Raw genomic sequence first — 17,522 nt, 5'->3', positions numbered from 1 at the left:
TTAAATATTACATTAAAAAGTAAAGTCACATCTTGGAAAAATTCACAAACATACAAAAAAGTAATCATAATACTTTATATATAATGAAAGTGTGAAAAACAATATAATTCACAATCATTCCAACAGCAGCAAAGGAAATTAATATATATATATTCAATCTTGTAAAGATATAGTCTAAAATCCCACACACTACCTAGGGCAAAGTGAAGCTGGGTTACATGTGTTGCTTGTGGGAAGATGAAATGTTAGTCATTCTGGGAAAGTCTCTCTGTCCTAAGAAGCTAACTGTGTACTTTCCATTCAATGTAGCAGTCACATTCTTGGACATTCGACCCTGACATTGATATAAAAACCTTCCCTGAATGTTCTGAAAAGTTTCATTGGACATCATTGAAGATTAGTAACAAGCCAGATATTTCTCAGAGGGGAAAGGATTAGCCAATGCTGGCTCAGCCATATTAACGACACCGTTTTCCACAGTAAAGAATGGACCCTAGATACTGCAGCAACCTGAATGGACCTTAGCGGCACTGTGCTGAGTGGAAAAGTCAGATCTCTACTAAACTGTATGTTGTATGATTCCATTCATAGAATATTCTTGAAATGACAACATGTAGGGGTGGAGAATAGATCACAATTAAGGGACAGAAATGGGGGTAATCTGGGATATGAAAGGTGAAAGGGTAGTTCCTTTGTGTAATGGACCTGGAATGGAACAGTGATTTTGTGTAGCCATTCACAGGATTAAACTGTGTGGAACAATCCACCCCTATCCCCACACAAATAATTGCATGTAAAAATTTTTAAGAATTGAATATGGGGTTTGGTCCAGTTAACATTCACACTGATATCAATTTGGTGGCTTTGATAATATTCTATCACTGGGAGATGCTTGAGAGGGATGCACAGGGCTGTGTATTACTCTTGCAATTTCCTCTATGCTCACGGTTATTTCAAAATAAAAAGCTGAAAATACATGAAGGACTCTTTTGAATATGAGAATCAATGTAGGTCTGAATGATCAGAAGTGCACAGTATACTTACATAGTGTGTATCACTTACTCAAGAGACGGGAATGCCAGTCTTACACGGTCAGAGGCATTTGCCCTGATTTCCCATATACAGGTTATGTTGTCATGCATTTCATTCATTGGGGGGTTCTTAATTTTTCCAGGAGCATTGGTAATAATACCACCACAAGGAAATCTTCCTAAAAGAAGAAAGAGGCATGACAATAAAAACTGCACAAGACCTCAGCAGTCAACACACCAGCATGGGTGGAAGAAAGGTTCACAAGGCCCCACCCCTGGCGGAAGAATGGCAGTCAATGACTCCCAACAGAGCTTTCAGCTTCATTTACTGATGAGGCCCCTGACAGGTTGCTCTTCTCAAGTGATCAGCTCTAAACCCTGTACAGATGGGCAACACTAACTGAACCCAGATAGGTAGGTAGATAAATAGATAGATAGATAGATAGATAGATAGATAGATAGATAGATAGATAGATCGATCATGGGAACATGGCATAGAATTGAGAGGCAGATTTGGGGATCATGGATTTGAGGATCATGGGAACATGAGGAATCAGAATGGTTGAGTTAGGGGAGGGAGGGAGAGAGGGAGAGAGAGAGAGAGAGAGAGAGAGAGAGAGAGAGAGAGAGAGCGCAATGAAAGAGATATCTTGATAGAGGGGGCCATTATGTGGTTAGGGGAAAACCTGGTGGCTGGGAAACTCCCAGGAATCCACAAGGATGACCCCAGCTAAGACTCCTAGCAATAGTGGAGAGGGTGCCTTAACTGGTCTTCTGTAATCAGATTGGTGACTACCCTAATTGTCATCATAGAACCTTCACCTAGTAACTGATGGAAGCAGATGCAGAGATCGACAGCCAAGCACTTGTCTGAGCTCTGGGAGTCAAACTGAAGAGGGAGCAGGGATTATATGAACAAGGGGGGGGGGGTGGGGGTCAAGAACAAGATGGGGAAACTCACAGAGACAGCTGACCTAAGCTCCTGGGAGCTCATGGACTCTAGACCAATAGCTAGGGAGCCTGCATGAGCCTGACCTAGGCCCGCTGCATGTAGGTGATAGTTGTATAGCTTGGTCTGTTTATGGCCCCTAGCAGTGGGACCAAGATCTGTCCCTGGCACATGAGCTGGCTTTTTGGAGCCTATTCCCTATGGTGGGATGCCTCGATCAGCCTTGATGCAGTGGGGAGGAGCTTGGTCATGCCTCAATTTGGTATGCCAGGCTTTATTGACTCCCATGGGAGGCCTTACCCTTTCTGGGGAGTGAATGGGGAGAGGTAGAAAGGAGGTGGGGGGAGGGAACAGGATGAGAGGAGGGAGGGGAAACTGGATAGTATATAAAATAAATTTTAAAAATTGATTAAAAAATGTTTTAAAATAAAAAGGATATCCAAGGACATTGAGTTCTCACCTGGAACCACTGTTTCTTCTTCTATGGCAGCAAACGGGGCATCTGTTAAACACAAAAAGAACATGGGGGCCAACAGCTGACATAGGACTGCATAACAGTCTGTGTTCAAGAATCATGAGGATTTCATGGCAAACACAGTGCCTCAGACCCTCCAGGACTCCTGAATCCGTCTCTAGAGGAGAGACCTGAGCATCTAACAGCTGTGTGCCACAATACTCAAGCAGTGCTGAAGAGCTGACAAGATCCCTCCTAGGCTTCGATGTATTACTCCCTTGTCACACATAGAAATAGGATAACTTTAAAATTAAGGGTTTAAAATAAAAACCAAAGAACTCTAGCTCCTAAAGCCTTAGTAACCCATGGGGCTGGGGATTGTAAGCTTAGGAAGCAGAAATAGGAAGACACACCACTTCAGGGGCCAGAGTGATGGTTCAAATGGTAAAGTGCTTGCCTTGCAAGCACAGTTCAATCTCTAGAGCCTGTGTACAAACAAGCTGGCCTTGCAATCCTAGTGCCAAGGAAGCAGACTCAGGTGGGTCCCTGGGGCTCATTGGCCAGCCAGACTAGCCTAACCAGTGAGCTCTTGGCCAATGAGAGTTCTTGTCCAAAAAAAAATTAAGATGGACAGTGCCTTGAGGTTGTCCTCTGACACACATTCACACACACAAGCATGTATGTGCAGTGCACCCACATTCACAAGAACACATACACACACACACACACACACACACACACACACACACACACACACACATTCAGCTTTCCTTTGACTAAGTGTTGCTAAGAGATACTGAGTCAGGGCTTAAAAGATGCAGAGCCTCTCTCAGGCTCCCAACATCTCCCCTCTATCAACTTTCAGCCAAGTATTATCCATTGCAGACCATCCTTCTGGATCAATTTGTTCTCACCGACAGGGGTGACCGCTAGTGGAGGATGTAAGGAAACTTTTCTAGACCTTGGGATACCCAGACTTATTCCTAACTCAGTCTCTGAGAATTATCTAAGAGCATGACATCAAGAGACCTCAAGGGCTGATGAGAAAGGGGGAGACTGGGCATGGGACACTCCAGGGAGGATGAAGAAATGCCAGTAGTGATGGATGCTTTGTGGAACCAGGGCTGAACTGGGAACAAGGCAGGGACATGGAATGGACAGGGGAATCACTTCACTGGGACAGTATTTGTCTCCAGCCATTTCCCACTTGGAAGGAAGTGTCTTGGCCTCATCTCACAGTTCAACCACGTCCTACCCATCCATAAGTCTCTGTCTCTATGCACACCTCAAAACTGACTGAACAAAGTATTCTGCAGAAGTCTGAGAAATTAATTCTCCTGTGTGTAGGATGCACAGTAGAGGAGGTGAAGGGTGGTGGGGCTGGGCCAGATAACCTTGAAGGTTCTTTCTACTCTCCTCTTGGACATTCAGTGATTACATGTCTTGTCTATCTGCTACTCCACTGTCTTGGAGAATATGACAAACACAGTTTCCAACAGTATATCTTCCCCAAGCTGCCAGTGAACCACATACATAAACATCATCTCCCCTACCTGTTAGTGAAGACCTTGTTACATATTCAGAGTCTACAAAAGTGAGACGTGAAAACATCTGCTGTGAGTGAGTGGCATACTGGCATATGTTCAGTGGCTATTTTTACACATAATGTGATAATTAGCTCATCTTCATTGTCAACTTAACTAGATTTAGAACCACCTTGGAGACACCTCTGGACATATCTACAAGGGTGTTTCCAGAAAGGTTTAGCTGAGGAGGGAAGACTATAATCTAATGGGGTCCCAGGCTGAATAAAAGGAATAAAAGTATAAAGCATCCCCTGGTCTGATGTGTGATAGCAGGTGCAATGGGTCAAGCTCACTCACACTTCCATCACAATGATGGATGTTATCCTAAATTGTGAGCCAAAACACACCCTTTCTTCCTTTCTCTTTTGTTAGTATTTTGCTACAGCAGAGAGAACAGTAACTAAGATAGGCATGAAGGATGTTCTCTTGGAGGGGCTGAGGCTTGGCTCTAAAGGGCACGGGCTTTACCTGAACAGATGACACTGGCGTCTTCACTGTGATCACAGTTGTGGGAGAACCAGCCAATGTGGGAGCATTCCTCCAGGTGCTCTTCATGTCCCTTGCAATGCACATTGTCAAGGAGAATCTTCCCAGAACCTTCCCCAAAGTAAGCTTCACTCAGGGCTGAAACAGCCCAGCCACACCCCAGTTGCCTACAGATGATGTTTGCTTCTGGGAGGTCCCAGAGGTCATCACACACAGTCCCCCAGACTCCCTGGTAGAAGAGTTCTACGCGGCCCGCACATCTCCCATGGTTGCCTGCCAGTCGCACAGGAACCCAGCCTCCTGGGGAAGAAAAAAGAGGCAGGGAGGTGATAATGGTCCTCTCAGTCCACTGATGGCTGTTTTCTACAGCCCAGTCTGCTATTATCTTCCTTGACTACCCAAAGCAGCCTATGCATTTACCCCACTGTGTCTGCTCCATAGAACCTACGGTACTTTCCTTATCTGCATCCTGTTTCAAGACAGCTTCACAGTGATGAATCATTTGTGGAAATAGCTATTATTTTCTTTCCTTATTCTCTTTGCAATACGACACTGAGTTGCTTCCAGTGAGAAGCCAGGCTTCTTTCCTCCTCTATTGGCATTGTGCTTGGGGCCTCTGGTGCATCTTGACTTTGAGAGCATGTAGATGTAGCTTACTTCCTGGGCACCCTGGAGCATCATGTGAATAAGCATAGGCAAGCATGCTGGATGATGAAGAACACATAGCTGATCATTTCACTCATTTCAGGTGGCAGCTATATTGCTTCCAGACACATAAGGGAGCCGATTCTAGGATAGGCATCTTCAGCTGACTTTCCAGTGACCCACACTCATGAGAAAACCAAAGCCACAGTCAGCAAGCCTGACCTAGAACAGCAGAACTGCCCAGCTAACTTGTAAACTCATTAGCAATAATTTAAAAGGGGGAGGTTATTTCATACCTCTGTATTTTGGGAATGGTTTTACATGGAAAAAGATAACTTAAACATTTCTTTTTTTCTTTTTTTTTTTTAAGCTGAGGATCGAACCCAGGGTCTTGTGCTTGTTAGGCAAGCTCTCAACCACTGAGCTAAATCTCCAACCCTAACTTAAACATTTCTTTATCCATATTCCCTTTTAGAAAACCTGCTCTATTCATAGCCAAAGGAAGACCTGGATCAGGGCCACGTATTCTGGAATGGAGCCTGCCTGGTTAGGGTGGCAAAGGGAGTTCCCATTGATTCCAGAAGAATCAGTGCACAGCTGCACTGTGTCAGGTCCTGTCTGGGTATCTGGAGTCCAAAGGAGAGCTGTAAAATGTAGGGCAGAAACTTCCCCTGTGAGTAGCTGTAAGTCATACAGAAAGGTAAGTGAATAGAGAAGTTTCTTAGGGTAGTGGCTGATAGCCTGCCATGAGTGGGCACACCTGTAATCTCAATGCTTGGGAGGCTTAGACAGGTGGGGTCTTACCATGAGTTTCAGGCCAGTCTGGGCTACAGAGTTAGACCTTGTCTTAAAAAAAAAAAAAAAAGTAAAAATAGAAGTGGTGTAGCTGGATCATGTGGTAATTCTTTCTTTCTTTCTTTCTTTCTTTCTTTCTTTCTTTCTTTCTTCCTTCCTTCCTTCCTTCCTTTCTTTTCTTCCTTCCTTCCTTCCTTCTTTCCTCCCTCCCTCCCTCCCTCCCTTCTTTCTTTCTTTCCTTGAAATTTCCAAACTGATTTTCAAAGTATCTGTACTAGTTTACACTCCCACCAACAGTGTATAGGGTTCCCCTTTTGCCACATCCATGCCAGCACTGTTGTCATTTGTGTCCCTGACGATGGTCATTCTGACTGGAGTGAGGTGGAATCTTGAAGTAGTATTAATTGGCTTTTCCCTGGTAGCTAAGGATGTTGCACATTTTTTGAAGTACTTACTGGCCACATGTATTCCTTATGTGGAGACCTTTATAGATCTTGCTACAGAGACACTTGCACATCCATGTTCATTGCCTCTTTATTGACAATAGATAGGAAATGGAATCAACCTAGATAGGCATTGGTTGATGGAGACATAATGAATATGTGCTACATTTACATAATTGGTTATGACTATGCTGTAAGGAAATCATGAAAATTGCAACTAAATAGATGGAATGGGGAAAATTACACTTAGTGAGGTCACTCAGGCCCCCAAAGACAATTGTTGTATGTTATCACCCATGGCAAGTGCCAGCTTCAAATCATGTATTTTATGAGTTTACCCTGGAATTCACATGGAACTCAGGAAGTTAGGAGGCCAGTGAATGGATTGATGCATTTAGGGAGGAGAAAATTGATTATAGATGAAATGAAAGGAGGCAGAGAATGCTGAAAGCATAAAGGAGAAGGAACCATTCCCTGAGCAGGTGGCCTTGGGCTGTATAAGAAAGCAACCTAAGTATGAACCTGATCAAGGCAGCAAGCAGCCTTGATTTCTGCATCGGATCCATCTTGACATCCTGCCAGGACTTTCCTCAGTGATAGACCATAACCTGTAAACAGAAATCAATCCCCTTCCCCCTAAGCTGCTTTTGGTCAGATTGTTTTTTATCACAGCAACAGAAAAGGAACTAGACCACAATACAGCACAAAGCCTTTCTCCTCTCACTTATGAAAGAGACGTTCTCAGGAGGAAAAGCAAACCAACCAACCTGATGGTTTGGATGACTCGGTATCTGTTGCTGGAGTGTGGTCTGGTGAGGCGTCAGCACCTTCTAAGTAAAGGAAATCAGCATTAAGGTCCAGAGCAATGTTTACATTGTGATCGTAATAACTTCTATTTCTGAAAAGATGAAACAGCATTGGCATCTGGGGAAATTACAGCCTCGCATTGCTGCGAACAATGCCTGACTTCCATGACTAGATTAGAGCTCACCAACTACTTGGAGACAATTGATATTTCCTAAACAGCTCTTACAGAACAGAACAATAGAGAACTCTTAATAGAACTCATTTGATGCAATAAACATCCCATTGCCTGAATATCCCATTCTCTGTTAAAATAATCTCCAGTCCTGCCATGGATACATCTCTTTGGCTGTGATTAGCATGTGCTTTACTCTCCTAGTCCAGGGAGATCTACTGTAACCCCACAAAATGAATTTTAGAAGGGGAAGTTCACCCAACACAAACAGTGGAAGAACCGGATCAAGCCTCACAATGTATGTGTGAGGATGCTGCAACCCCAGACTCAGCAATAGGAACAGAAACAAGAACTCTGGCACTGGGTCTGCACTCAGCGCTGAGTGCTGTGCCCTTCACCAGTCTTTTATGGAGTGCTGAGATTTAAGCAGCACCTCTCTAGGCTTGAAGGTGATGGTAGGTCATTGAAACCAGCCTCTGTAGACTGTTTGAAGCCTGGTTCAACAGTTCGTTTTCATACCACATCCATTACACAGAATAAACCAGGGCCAGAAGTCAATGGAGAAGGAAAACAGAAACCAGTGCTACCTGAGGGCAAGGAGTGTGTGTGTGTGTGTGTGTGTGTGTGTGTGTGTGTGTGTGTGTGCGCATATGTGTGTTGCTGCTGTTAGAGGGCCTGTTAGAGTGCAGAGAGAAGATATCATCTCTCCCAGAAGAGAGTCAATGACCCATTCAATCTATAAAACACTTGGAATGCAAAAGACCCCCTTAGCAGAGCAGATGGCTCTGGAGCCCTCCTCATCCATCAGTGTGAGAATCAGTTGTTGTGGGCACATGGGACTAGATGGCTACCTGTGCCAATTTAACACACTTTGTTTGTCCAGCAGGATCTTTCCAAATCCCTGACTGAAGCAGGAACTGAGGGGAGCAGATATTGTTGGACCACACATGAGTTGCCTATACATGCCCTGTGCCTCTGGCAAGTCCCAGCTACTGTCACACACTGATCCTCCCATGTGCCCTAATGGGAAACCTCACCCACCCAGGTCATCCTTCAGAGCCACACACCTCAGCCCAGAACAGTCTTCTGTAGATAGAAAATAAAGTGGGAGTCTTCCTGTTGAACCTGCCTAGCTGCCTGGCTTGCTAGCCAGAGTCAGTCCTTCAGGTGTATAAGAGCATGTGAGCACAAAGTATATAATAATAATATCATGTGATGTGTTCTTTGTTAATGACTGAGCTAATCAGTTAGACATGTTTCTAACACAATGGTACTTCCCACTGACGTCAGCAAGGGAGACATGAAAATTTAGGGAAACTGATTTCACTGTGTGGAACAGTCCCCAAATTAACAGTTGGTAGTAATAGTTCTCTTTCTCCCTCTCCCACTCATCAATTTGTCTAAAAGAGCAACTGGCTTTTATAAAACAGGATGGCATGATATATAGGGACTCATGTAATTTGTGCTAGACCACAAAATAACATGGACAGAAATCATAAAATTCATATGTATAAAAACATGAAAAGAGGAAACTTGTAATGTTCAGAAGAGTGCTTGTCTCTGAAGGCGAAGGGGAGACTGGGGGGGGGGTAGTCGGAGCTTCATAGTGATTTATTGATAATGATCTATTGATGGTGATTTATTGATAGTGATTTATTGATAGTGATCTATTGTTGCTTTCAGACACTATTACTTCTGTGGTGTGCTAGGGATGGAACCTGGAGTCCCACACTTGGTAGCTAACCATTGAGCTGCAGTACTAGCCCTGGAGGCTTCCTCTCAGTTTGTCTGGAAATTTCATACACGCACATACTGTGTTTCGATCAAATCACTCTCCTCTCCAATTCTTTCCACATATCCCCACCACTTTTCCCTCCCAACTTCCCATGCTCTCTTTATTTGTTAACTTATTTCTATTTTTAGCTCACTGAGTCCACTTAGTGCCGTCTGTGTATACGGCTGTAGGTCATCCACTGGAGTGTGGGTAGCTTCACGGTTACCACACTGGTGAGGAAAACTGACTCTGCCCCCCTCATCCCCAACAGCCATCAGATACCAGCAGCTACCTAGACGGGGTGGGACTTCACAAGCCCCTCTCACAGCCACACCGGGATTGTATCTGGCTTGATGTGACGCAGGTCTTGTGTAAGCATTCAAAGCCACTGAACCCAAGTATGTAATAATAGCACAGCCATGTCAAGCACACACTATTGTGCTGTTATCTACTACTTCCGGCTCTTACACTCTTTCCATCCCCTCTTCTACAAGGACCAGTGAACCTGGTCAGGAGGTGTGATACAGCTGATCCACTTTGAGCTGGCTACTCCACAGTCTCTGATTCTATGCACATTGACTAGTTGTGGGTCTCTGTATTGTTATCTACTATAAAAGGAAGCTTCTTTGGTGAGGATTGAAAGAGCTACTAACATATAGGTATAAAGATAAGAACTTAGGGCACAGTTTATTACTATGTGATAATAATAATATTAATACTATAGTAGTAATAGTAGTTTTTCCCCTAAAGCCTATGACCTAAGCAGTCAATTTTTTTTGTTTTTATTTTATTTATTTTATTTGTCTATTAATGGTGTTAGGCATGGGTTCCATCTTGTGAAGTGGGCTAAGTCTAATCAGAAAGTGGTTGGTTAATCCCATACCTCTGGGCCACTATTGCACCACTAGGGCACATCTTACCAGGCCAGTTGTTACTGTCGATCACAGAAGTCACAGCTATGTATGACTTTTGATTACTTTTCTATCTCATTAGCATGCACAGCACCTTTCAGAACCATGAAAGCTAGCCGATAGGGATGGAAGCCTTGCCTTTAACAGATCCATTTCTTGGTAAGAATGGAAACCAGTAAGATAAGACATAGGTAATAAGTAATGACATGGGGGGGGGGACTGTTTGGCGTGTGTGTGAGTATGTGTGTGTGTGTGTGTGTGTGTGTGTGTGTGTGTGTGTGTGTTCTGAACTTCACAATATTTCTCTAGAAGGGCAAGAATAAAAAGATTACAGGTGTCAATGTCCTGGAGGCGGGGGGATCAACTAATCAGCCAGGTCTGGAGGATGGTGAGTCCTCTCTCACTGCGGTGCTTTCTCAGCAACCTGCAGCTGCCCTTTGCCCCTGCTCTAGCTCCTTCTGATGGCCCCAGCTGTGGATCATAGGAAGCGCTCTTACCTTGGAGGCTGAGCCTGGGCACATGCGCTCTTCGACTAGCAGGTGCAGAGTCAACCACGGGTAAAACTGGAAGGATATAGAGATGGGGTGAGAATTGAAGGACTTCTGAGACAAATACAGGACACGTCATCAAAGAGCTCAGCATCCGGCAAAGGAGCCACAGCTGGGTCTCACTTCACCCACAGCCTGGACTCACAAACGGCTTGATTTTCAGGGAAACCTGAGCCAAGTTCAGAAGGCTGACAGAAAACTACCCAGCAAGATCCTGCAGTTCTAAACGCTTCCCTCCTCTTCACCCTGCAGAGACTCTGAGTTCTCCATGAGGATCCTTGGTGTTAATAAGGCAGTCATTGGAAAACTGGACCAGTGTTATAAAAGCCGAGGTGTTCATGAGGACACTGGTTGTCTTCACTGATGCCAGAGGACATTATATGATCTGGTGGCTTGTCTGCTCCACAATCCATCTAGATAGTGAGGCTGCACATGGCGGGACTGATGATGGAGGCATTGCTCTTACCTGACAGGACACTTGGTAACTTCTCACCATCCAATGATCCTAAAACACACAAAATGTTTGTCAGAAACACGTTCTTTTCTCACTTGTGAAACATTAGCAGCACTCTCTAAAGAAGGAATTGTACAGATAAGGTTACTAACACTTTACAGAGCGATTTGCTTCTGTGTCCCACTGTCTAGCAGGATTTGGGACCGAAAACCCAGGGTGCGTCAAGGGAAATCAAAAGCCTGTCTCTTCCTTGGAAGTATTATTTGTTCAATAAACACTGCTTTGGTGTCTAGCATGTGGCAAGCATTGTGTAGGTACAGAAAGATAAGGAGCAGAACAGATGAAGACCCTCCTTGTGAGTTAAAGTGTGGCACTGCAGATGACACTGAGCATCACATCCTCTGTGTATCCCTGAGCAGTACATCTACCCCAGCCCTGAACATCAGCCCATCTGTTCCACAGGCCTAGAATGCTGGGCATGGCCCGTGCTGTGTGCCAGACCCAAGTTTTGTTGTTTTAATTCATGGCCCATTGACCTACCTGATGGTGCAGGTAGATGGGTCAAGTCTTCTGGAATGTGGGAAGCTGGGAGAGCTATTGGAGAAACAGTACAAGGAAACTGACTTGGGGTGTTTAGTGTGGAATAGAATGAGGGGGACTTCTTTGATGCTTCAAGTTTGCTGAAAAATAATTTATTACCTTTCCATTCAAAAAAATTTCTTTAAGTAAAATTGGTAAACTTTAATTAGTTAAAAACAAGTTTGGCGGTGGGGGTTAGGTCAGCATCACTTCTATGAGATTACTACTGAACATGTGGGAGAAGCACACCAGATGCTCCCTGTACATATCCCAAGGTGCCTTCAAGCTACTGAGCACAGCATCCTCTGCTCAGAACCAGGTCAACTTCTAGTCAGTGTTGGTATCTCAGAGATCCGCAGGGCATGGAGTCCCCATCCATTCCTGCTCCAGAGGCACCTCCAGGTCAGAGCCAGCAGAGGTGCATGCTGCACTGGGTGTCCAGGAGAGAGGTTCGAGGGAGGAGTGGTCTTTAGAAGGACCATCTGTGAGGTCAGCATCAGAGGCAAATGGGGGCAAGAAAACCCCAACTGTACCCAGGAAGGGAGAAGGCTCAGGACACAGACAGGTCAGGCTCCCAGAAGCAGATCATCTGAAGCTCAGGGCAGGAACCTAACTGGGAACCTAACTGGGAAGCCTAACTGGGAACCACCATAGTTTTCCACCTTTAGGGCTAGTTGCTCTATGGTGCCAATCTGGATATGGCCCATTAATTTCCAGAACACTGAGTCTGTGCCCCGGTATAAGATCGCAGAAAATCAGTACCAAGTCATATGAAGACAGGTCAAAGTAGAGGAGAAGGGGATCTGGGACTGTAGGCAGGTTCTGTTCACCTGCCACAAGGTGACAGTCATAGAGCTTCCATTAACTATCCAGAGTCTCTCTTTTTCATCCTCATAGAAAGCAGTACATACACCTCTCAGAGTGACTGGGGGTAGAATCACAAGCAGAACCTTTGAGCTGTCTGCTTCCTTAAAATGCAGTCCTGCAGGGGCAGGGTGGAGAACTCATCACCCATTCAAAACTTTTGAAAGGAACCACACAGCCTTGATTGATATTATGCTGGACGTGAAGACATTGGATTTTCTGTAGTTTAAGTTACATGAAATAGCCAGAATAGGTAAATAAACACAGAGAGGAAGAAAGCAAGCTGGTGAATGGCAGTGGTTTAGAGAGAAGGGACAGGTGGCTGTGGCCAATAGCAGGGAATGGTACTTCAACTGCTTTTCTCCCTCAGAGCAGTGGCATGCCACTGTTAAACTGGGTCACACAGTAGGGCACCAGCCCTGCACATGGCTCTCTGCTAAATGCTCTCTGGGTTGCCCCACTTAGTCCTTCTAGTGACTCCTTGAAAGAGGTGGTTGTCCCACTTTTCAGAAGGGAAAAGTGAAGTACAAAGAGGTGACAAGTCTTGGTGAGGCCCGCAGAGGTCGGAGGCCACAGAGTTAGGTCCAAACCAGCATCCAGGCGTCAGCCCTGAGCAGAGTGATGTTGCCTGAAGAGGCACAGCTCTTCCCTTTCGATCAGCTCCGAATCAGTCACTCAGATGACTCAAGAATTTTAATGCAGCTTCTCTCTCTCTGTCTCTCTCTCTCTCTGCCTCTCTCTCTCTGTCTGTCTCTGTGTCTCTCTGTGTCTCTGTGTCTCTGTCTCTGTCTCTCTCTCTTTGTCTCTCTCTGTCTCTCTCTCTCTCTCTCTCTCTGTCTCTCTCTCTCTGTCTCTCTCTCTCTCTCTCTCTCTCTCTCTCTCTCATTTAAAAGTGAACATACATGCCAGGTGGTGGTGGCACACGCCTTTAATCCCAGCACTCGGGAGGCAGAGCCAGGCGGATTTCTGTGAGTTCGAGGCCAGCCTGGTCTCCAAAGTGAGTTCCAGGAAAGGCACAAAGCTACACAGAGAAACCCTGTCTCAAAAAATAAACAAACAACAACAACAACAAAAGTGAACATACAAATGTAAACCGTGAAAAGGGTTCTGAATTTACTTATTTGTGTATCTGGTACTTTTGCCCAGAAAGACAAATGTGATCAGTGCCTTGCTTAGCTATCAGCAGAGAAGCTCCCTCCTGCAGCGGATGGGAACAAATGCAGAGACCTGCAACCAGATGTTATGCAGAGAGAGTGAGAGACCTTAGAACACTCATCCCTAAATGGGATGTCGCTATTAAACCCCTCTCCTCAGGGCTCAGGGAATTTCAGAAGAGTGGGTAGAAAGAGTCTAAGAGCCAGAAGGAATGGAGGACACCAGAAAACAAGGCCCTCTAAAGCAACACAATCGGAACTCATATGAACTCACAGAGACTGAGGCAGCATGCACAGGGCCTATACAGGTCTACACCAGGTAGATCCTCTGTTTAGTATTTTATGGGACTCCTGCATGTGTGAAAGAGTGGGTCTCCAATTCTTGTGCCTTCTCTTGGGCTCTTTTCCTCCTCTTTCTTTGTCTTGTCCAACTCCTGTGTGACAGTTTTTGTTTTATCGTATTATGTTTGATTTTGTTATATTATTTTTAAAAAGAATTTTAATATGGCTTCTCTCTTTTGTTTGGGAGTGGACATAGAAATGTAAACTGTGAACAGCCAAAGGGTCTCATCCATTATAGAATTTGCTTATTGATGTATTTGATACTTCTGCTGTGGAGTACTGGTATATGTTGTCATGCATGCTAGGTAAGCACTCTCCCAACTGAGCTATATCACCAGTCTCTACAGGGCTGTTTTGTTTGTTTGTTATATAAATACTGTATTTGTTAACCTTGTAGGCAATTTTTATAGATAAGGAAACTGAATCCTCTGAATGGTTAAATCACAGGGTTAGAAAATTATAAAGGGTTATATGGTAAATGACTCTGCTCTTATTGTGCAAAAGCTGCCATAATGATACATATTTAACTTATTGTTCCAATAAAACTTTATTTGTAACAAGCAGGCAATGGGTTATAGTTTGCTAATGTCCAGCAAAGATGATTGACACAGGGCTCAGACCTGAGTTTCTTGCCTTGCCCAGGAATCTTTGAGACTTCGGTCCAGTATGTGCCAACAAGTCTCTCATGCATGTTTTTCCCCTTTGGGGCACCATCCTTGCCCAGATTCACATCTCCTCTTGGATTTCTTATGGAGAGCTCAGGCTTACTAGGTCCAAGAACTTTGATCCCTTCTTCCTCTAAAGAGCAGGACAAGGCTGGGTTCTTGGTGCTCAGAGATTAGGGACCCGCCTAGCCTGAGCACATCCAAACACAAAGAGAAAGATACTGGAAGAGGGTTCTGTGGGGAAGAGCTTGTATAGATCCTGGTCTCCACACAGATGGGGTCAAATGGGGCCTTTGGGAGCTGACAAGGACCTGGGCAACTTATATCCTTAGGAAATAAGTCCCCTCACTCTTGCGGCTGTGAGGCACATCAAGTACCGCCACTTATGAGGCAGGAAGGGAATCCTCACCCTCATCTACACTGAATCAGGCTGGAGTCTCCCAAGCTCCAAGGCCATGAGAAATAACTTTGTTATTTTTAACCACTCATCTTCTGGTTTGTTGTTTTAGCATCAAATAGACTATGACAGACATTATGAGGTGAACGTCCCACATCCATCATCATGTATTAGCTATCCACCTTGGAACTTCTTGTTACCAGGACTCAGGGAAAATGAAGGGCTTAGGGGTATCCCCAAGGCAGAGATTCTTCATTCACTATTCAGAGTAAGGGTACCCTTCCTCCCTGAGTCTGGAGCTCTCAGGTAGTTTTGGAGGACCATGCCCCATTTGGGCCCCTGGATGCCTTTTAACCTCTCAGTCCAGACTTCCTGAGGTATCTGCCCTGTGTGTGCCAGCCCTGGTCACAGTCGCTTTGGCCAGGCCTCATTGCCTCCCACTCTCTAGGCCACCGTTAGAAACTTTAGAAGGTTGTGTGCACAGCCATAGCTGCCCCGTCTAGCTGCATCTCCTCAGGCAGGTACTGTCCTCTCTGCCCCACCTCCCCTGCTCTTCCCAGCTGCTTCTAGAGCAGTGGTTCTCAACCTGTGGGTCGTGGCCCCTTTGGGGGTTTGAATGACCCTTTCACCGGGGTCACTTAAGACCATCAGAAAACACAGATGTTTGCATTATGATTCATAACAGTAGCAAAATTACAGTTATGAAGTAGCAACAAAAATAATTTTATGGTTGGGGGTCACCACAGCAGGAGGAACTATATAAAAGGTCATAGCAATAGGAAGGTTGAGAACCACTGCTTTCCTCCCCTATAACTCTGAAGTCCTGCTTGACAATCTAGGTCACTCTGGTTTTTTGGTTTTTAATCTCTCTCTCTCTCTCTCTCTCTCTCTCTCTCTCTCTCTCTCTCTGTCTGTGTGTGTGTGTGTGTGTGTGTGTGTGTGTGGTGTGTAATAGGCCAGCAGAGGACATCTTGTGTCCTTCTACATCACTCTCTGCCTCATCCCTTTAGGCCAGATCTCCCACTGAACTTGGAGCAAGAATATCTACCAGCAAGTCCCAGTGATCCTCCTGTCTCTGGCCCCTTCCTCCAGCCCACAGCTCTGGAGCCTTATAGGCATGAGTGACTATGCCTACCTATTTATGTGGGTGCTGGGGATCTGAATTCAGTTCCTACGCTTACACAGAAAGTGCACTTACCCACTGATCCACCACCACCCCTAGACTCTAAGTAATTTTTCAGAAAACAACTTCATTGAAGTATAATTGGTGTATTGTGTTTCCAGTGTATACAGATTAATGAATTTGGAGCCAGAATACACCATCATAAGTAAGGGAATGAATCTGTCTCCCACCTCCAAGTTTCCCTGTGTTCTGTGTATATGTGCAGCAAGGATGCTTACTAAGAGCCGCCCCCTTCTCAAAAGTTCAAGTGAACAATACTGTGTTAGCATCCCATAGCTCTCCAGAACTCACTCATGTTGCTACAGAAGCTTCATGCCTGCTGAACAATAGTGTCCCATGACCCTAAGTCTTCAAAAGACCTAGCATGTACTTAATGTACGCAGCATATCTCAGTCCCACAGCTGTGTTGTTTTCAAGTACTAGGTGGCCACACAAACCCTGCAGAAGGAAGGGCCTGCTTTCCACCAGCCCTGGCACACTCTGAATTACATAACTCATATTTAAATTATTGAAATGACAGTGGCCACAGATGGTGAGACAGCATCCACTGTCACAATGGCTAATGAAGTAATGGTGACTCCTCCTCACTACATCCTGAAAGACATGAGCCTGTGACTCACCAGCTTAGGCGAAATTAAATTCTATTTCAGATTCTTCCTTGACATTACCCAGTTTCTTTTTAAACTTTATTTTTTAGTGTTCAAAGAATGTGGTGACCCTTTGGTAACTTCTCTTTCTCTAGCACAGGTGTATCCTTTCATGTTATAGTTTTCATTGTGAAATGTGAAGCTTTGAGTTCTAGTGTTCTTGGAACAGTAAAACTAAAGACAGTCAAATACAAAGTGAAGCTGGCAGGGTTTTCCCTCAAATCACATGAGCTCAGGTAAAGCATTCTGGGTAACTCTCACACGATCTCAGGTAAAGCATTCTGGGTAACTCGTGGTCTCATAACCCTTGCTCACCACCATAGACAACTGGAAAAGCTACAGTCACTTCAGTGATGGTGGTGATGGGTCCTACCTGATGCAGAGGAACTTGAGGCAAGTTTAGAAGACTGCTGAGTTGAGGTGGCAGCAGGCAGAACTGAAGTAAAAAAAAAAAAAAAAACTTAACAGTAATTGTTCATGGTGATTCAAGGACAGTATGGTGTCTAAGGCCCCCACGACTCCACATGTATAGGACAGTATGACGTCCAGGGCCCCCTGCTACTCCACATGTATAGGACAGTATGGTGTCCAGGGCCCCCTGCGACTTCACATGTATAGTTTTTCCTCAGCTCTGAA

General features: G+C 44.9%; 1 protein-coding gene across 1 annotated transcript in view; it reads right to left on the bottom strand.

Annotated features, from left to right (window-relative positions):
• The window catches only part of LOC118577397 (deleted in malignant brain tumors 1 protein-like), a 111,921-nt gene that overhangs the window by 73,637 nt on the left and 20,762 nt on the right, over positions 1–17,522 (bottom strand). Inside the window, exons 6-11 of the mRNA XM_036177545.1 lie at positions 17,260–17,322; positions 10,551–10,616; positions 7,157–7,216; positions 4,489–4,806; positions 2,441–2,482; positions 1,063–1,210 (exon numbers count right to left, since the gene is read on the bottom strand). Coding sequence (XP_036033438.1) covers positions 1,063–1,210; positions 2,441–2,482; positions 4,489–4,806; positions 7,157–7,216; positions 10,551–10,616; positions 17,260–17,322 — 697 coding nt within the window. The remainder of the gene's footprint in view (positions 1–1,062; positions 1,211–2,440; positions 2,483–4,488; positions 4,807–7,156; positions 7,217–10,550; positions 10,617–17,259; positions 17,323–17,522) is intronic.

This window comes from Onychomys torridus, chromosome 1, assembly GCF_903995425.1.
Source record: "Onychomys torridus chromosome 1, mOncTor1.1, whole genome shotgun sequence".
In the NCBI taxonomy this organism is placed as follows: domain Eukaryota; kingdom Metazoa; phylum Chordata; class Mammalia; order Rodentia; family Cricetidae; genus Onychomys; species Onychomys torridus.
This window is presented reverse-complemented; position numbering and strand designations above follow the sequence as displayed.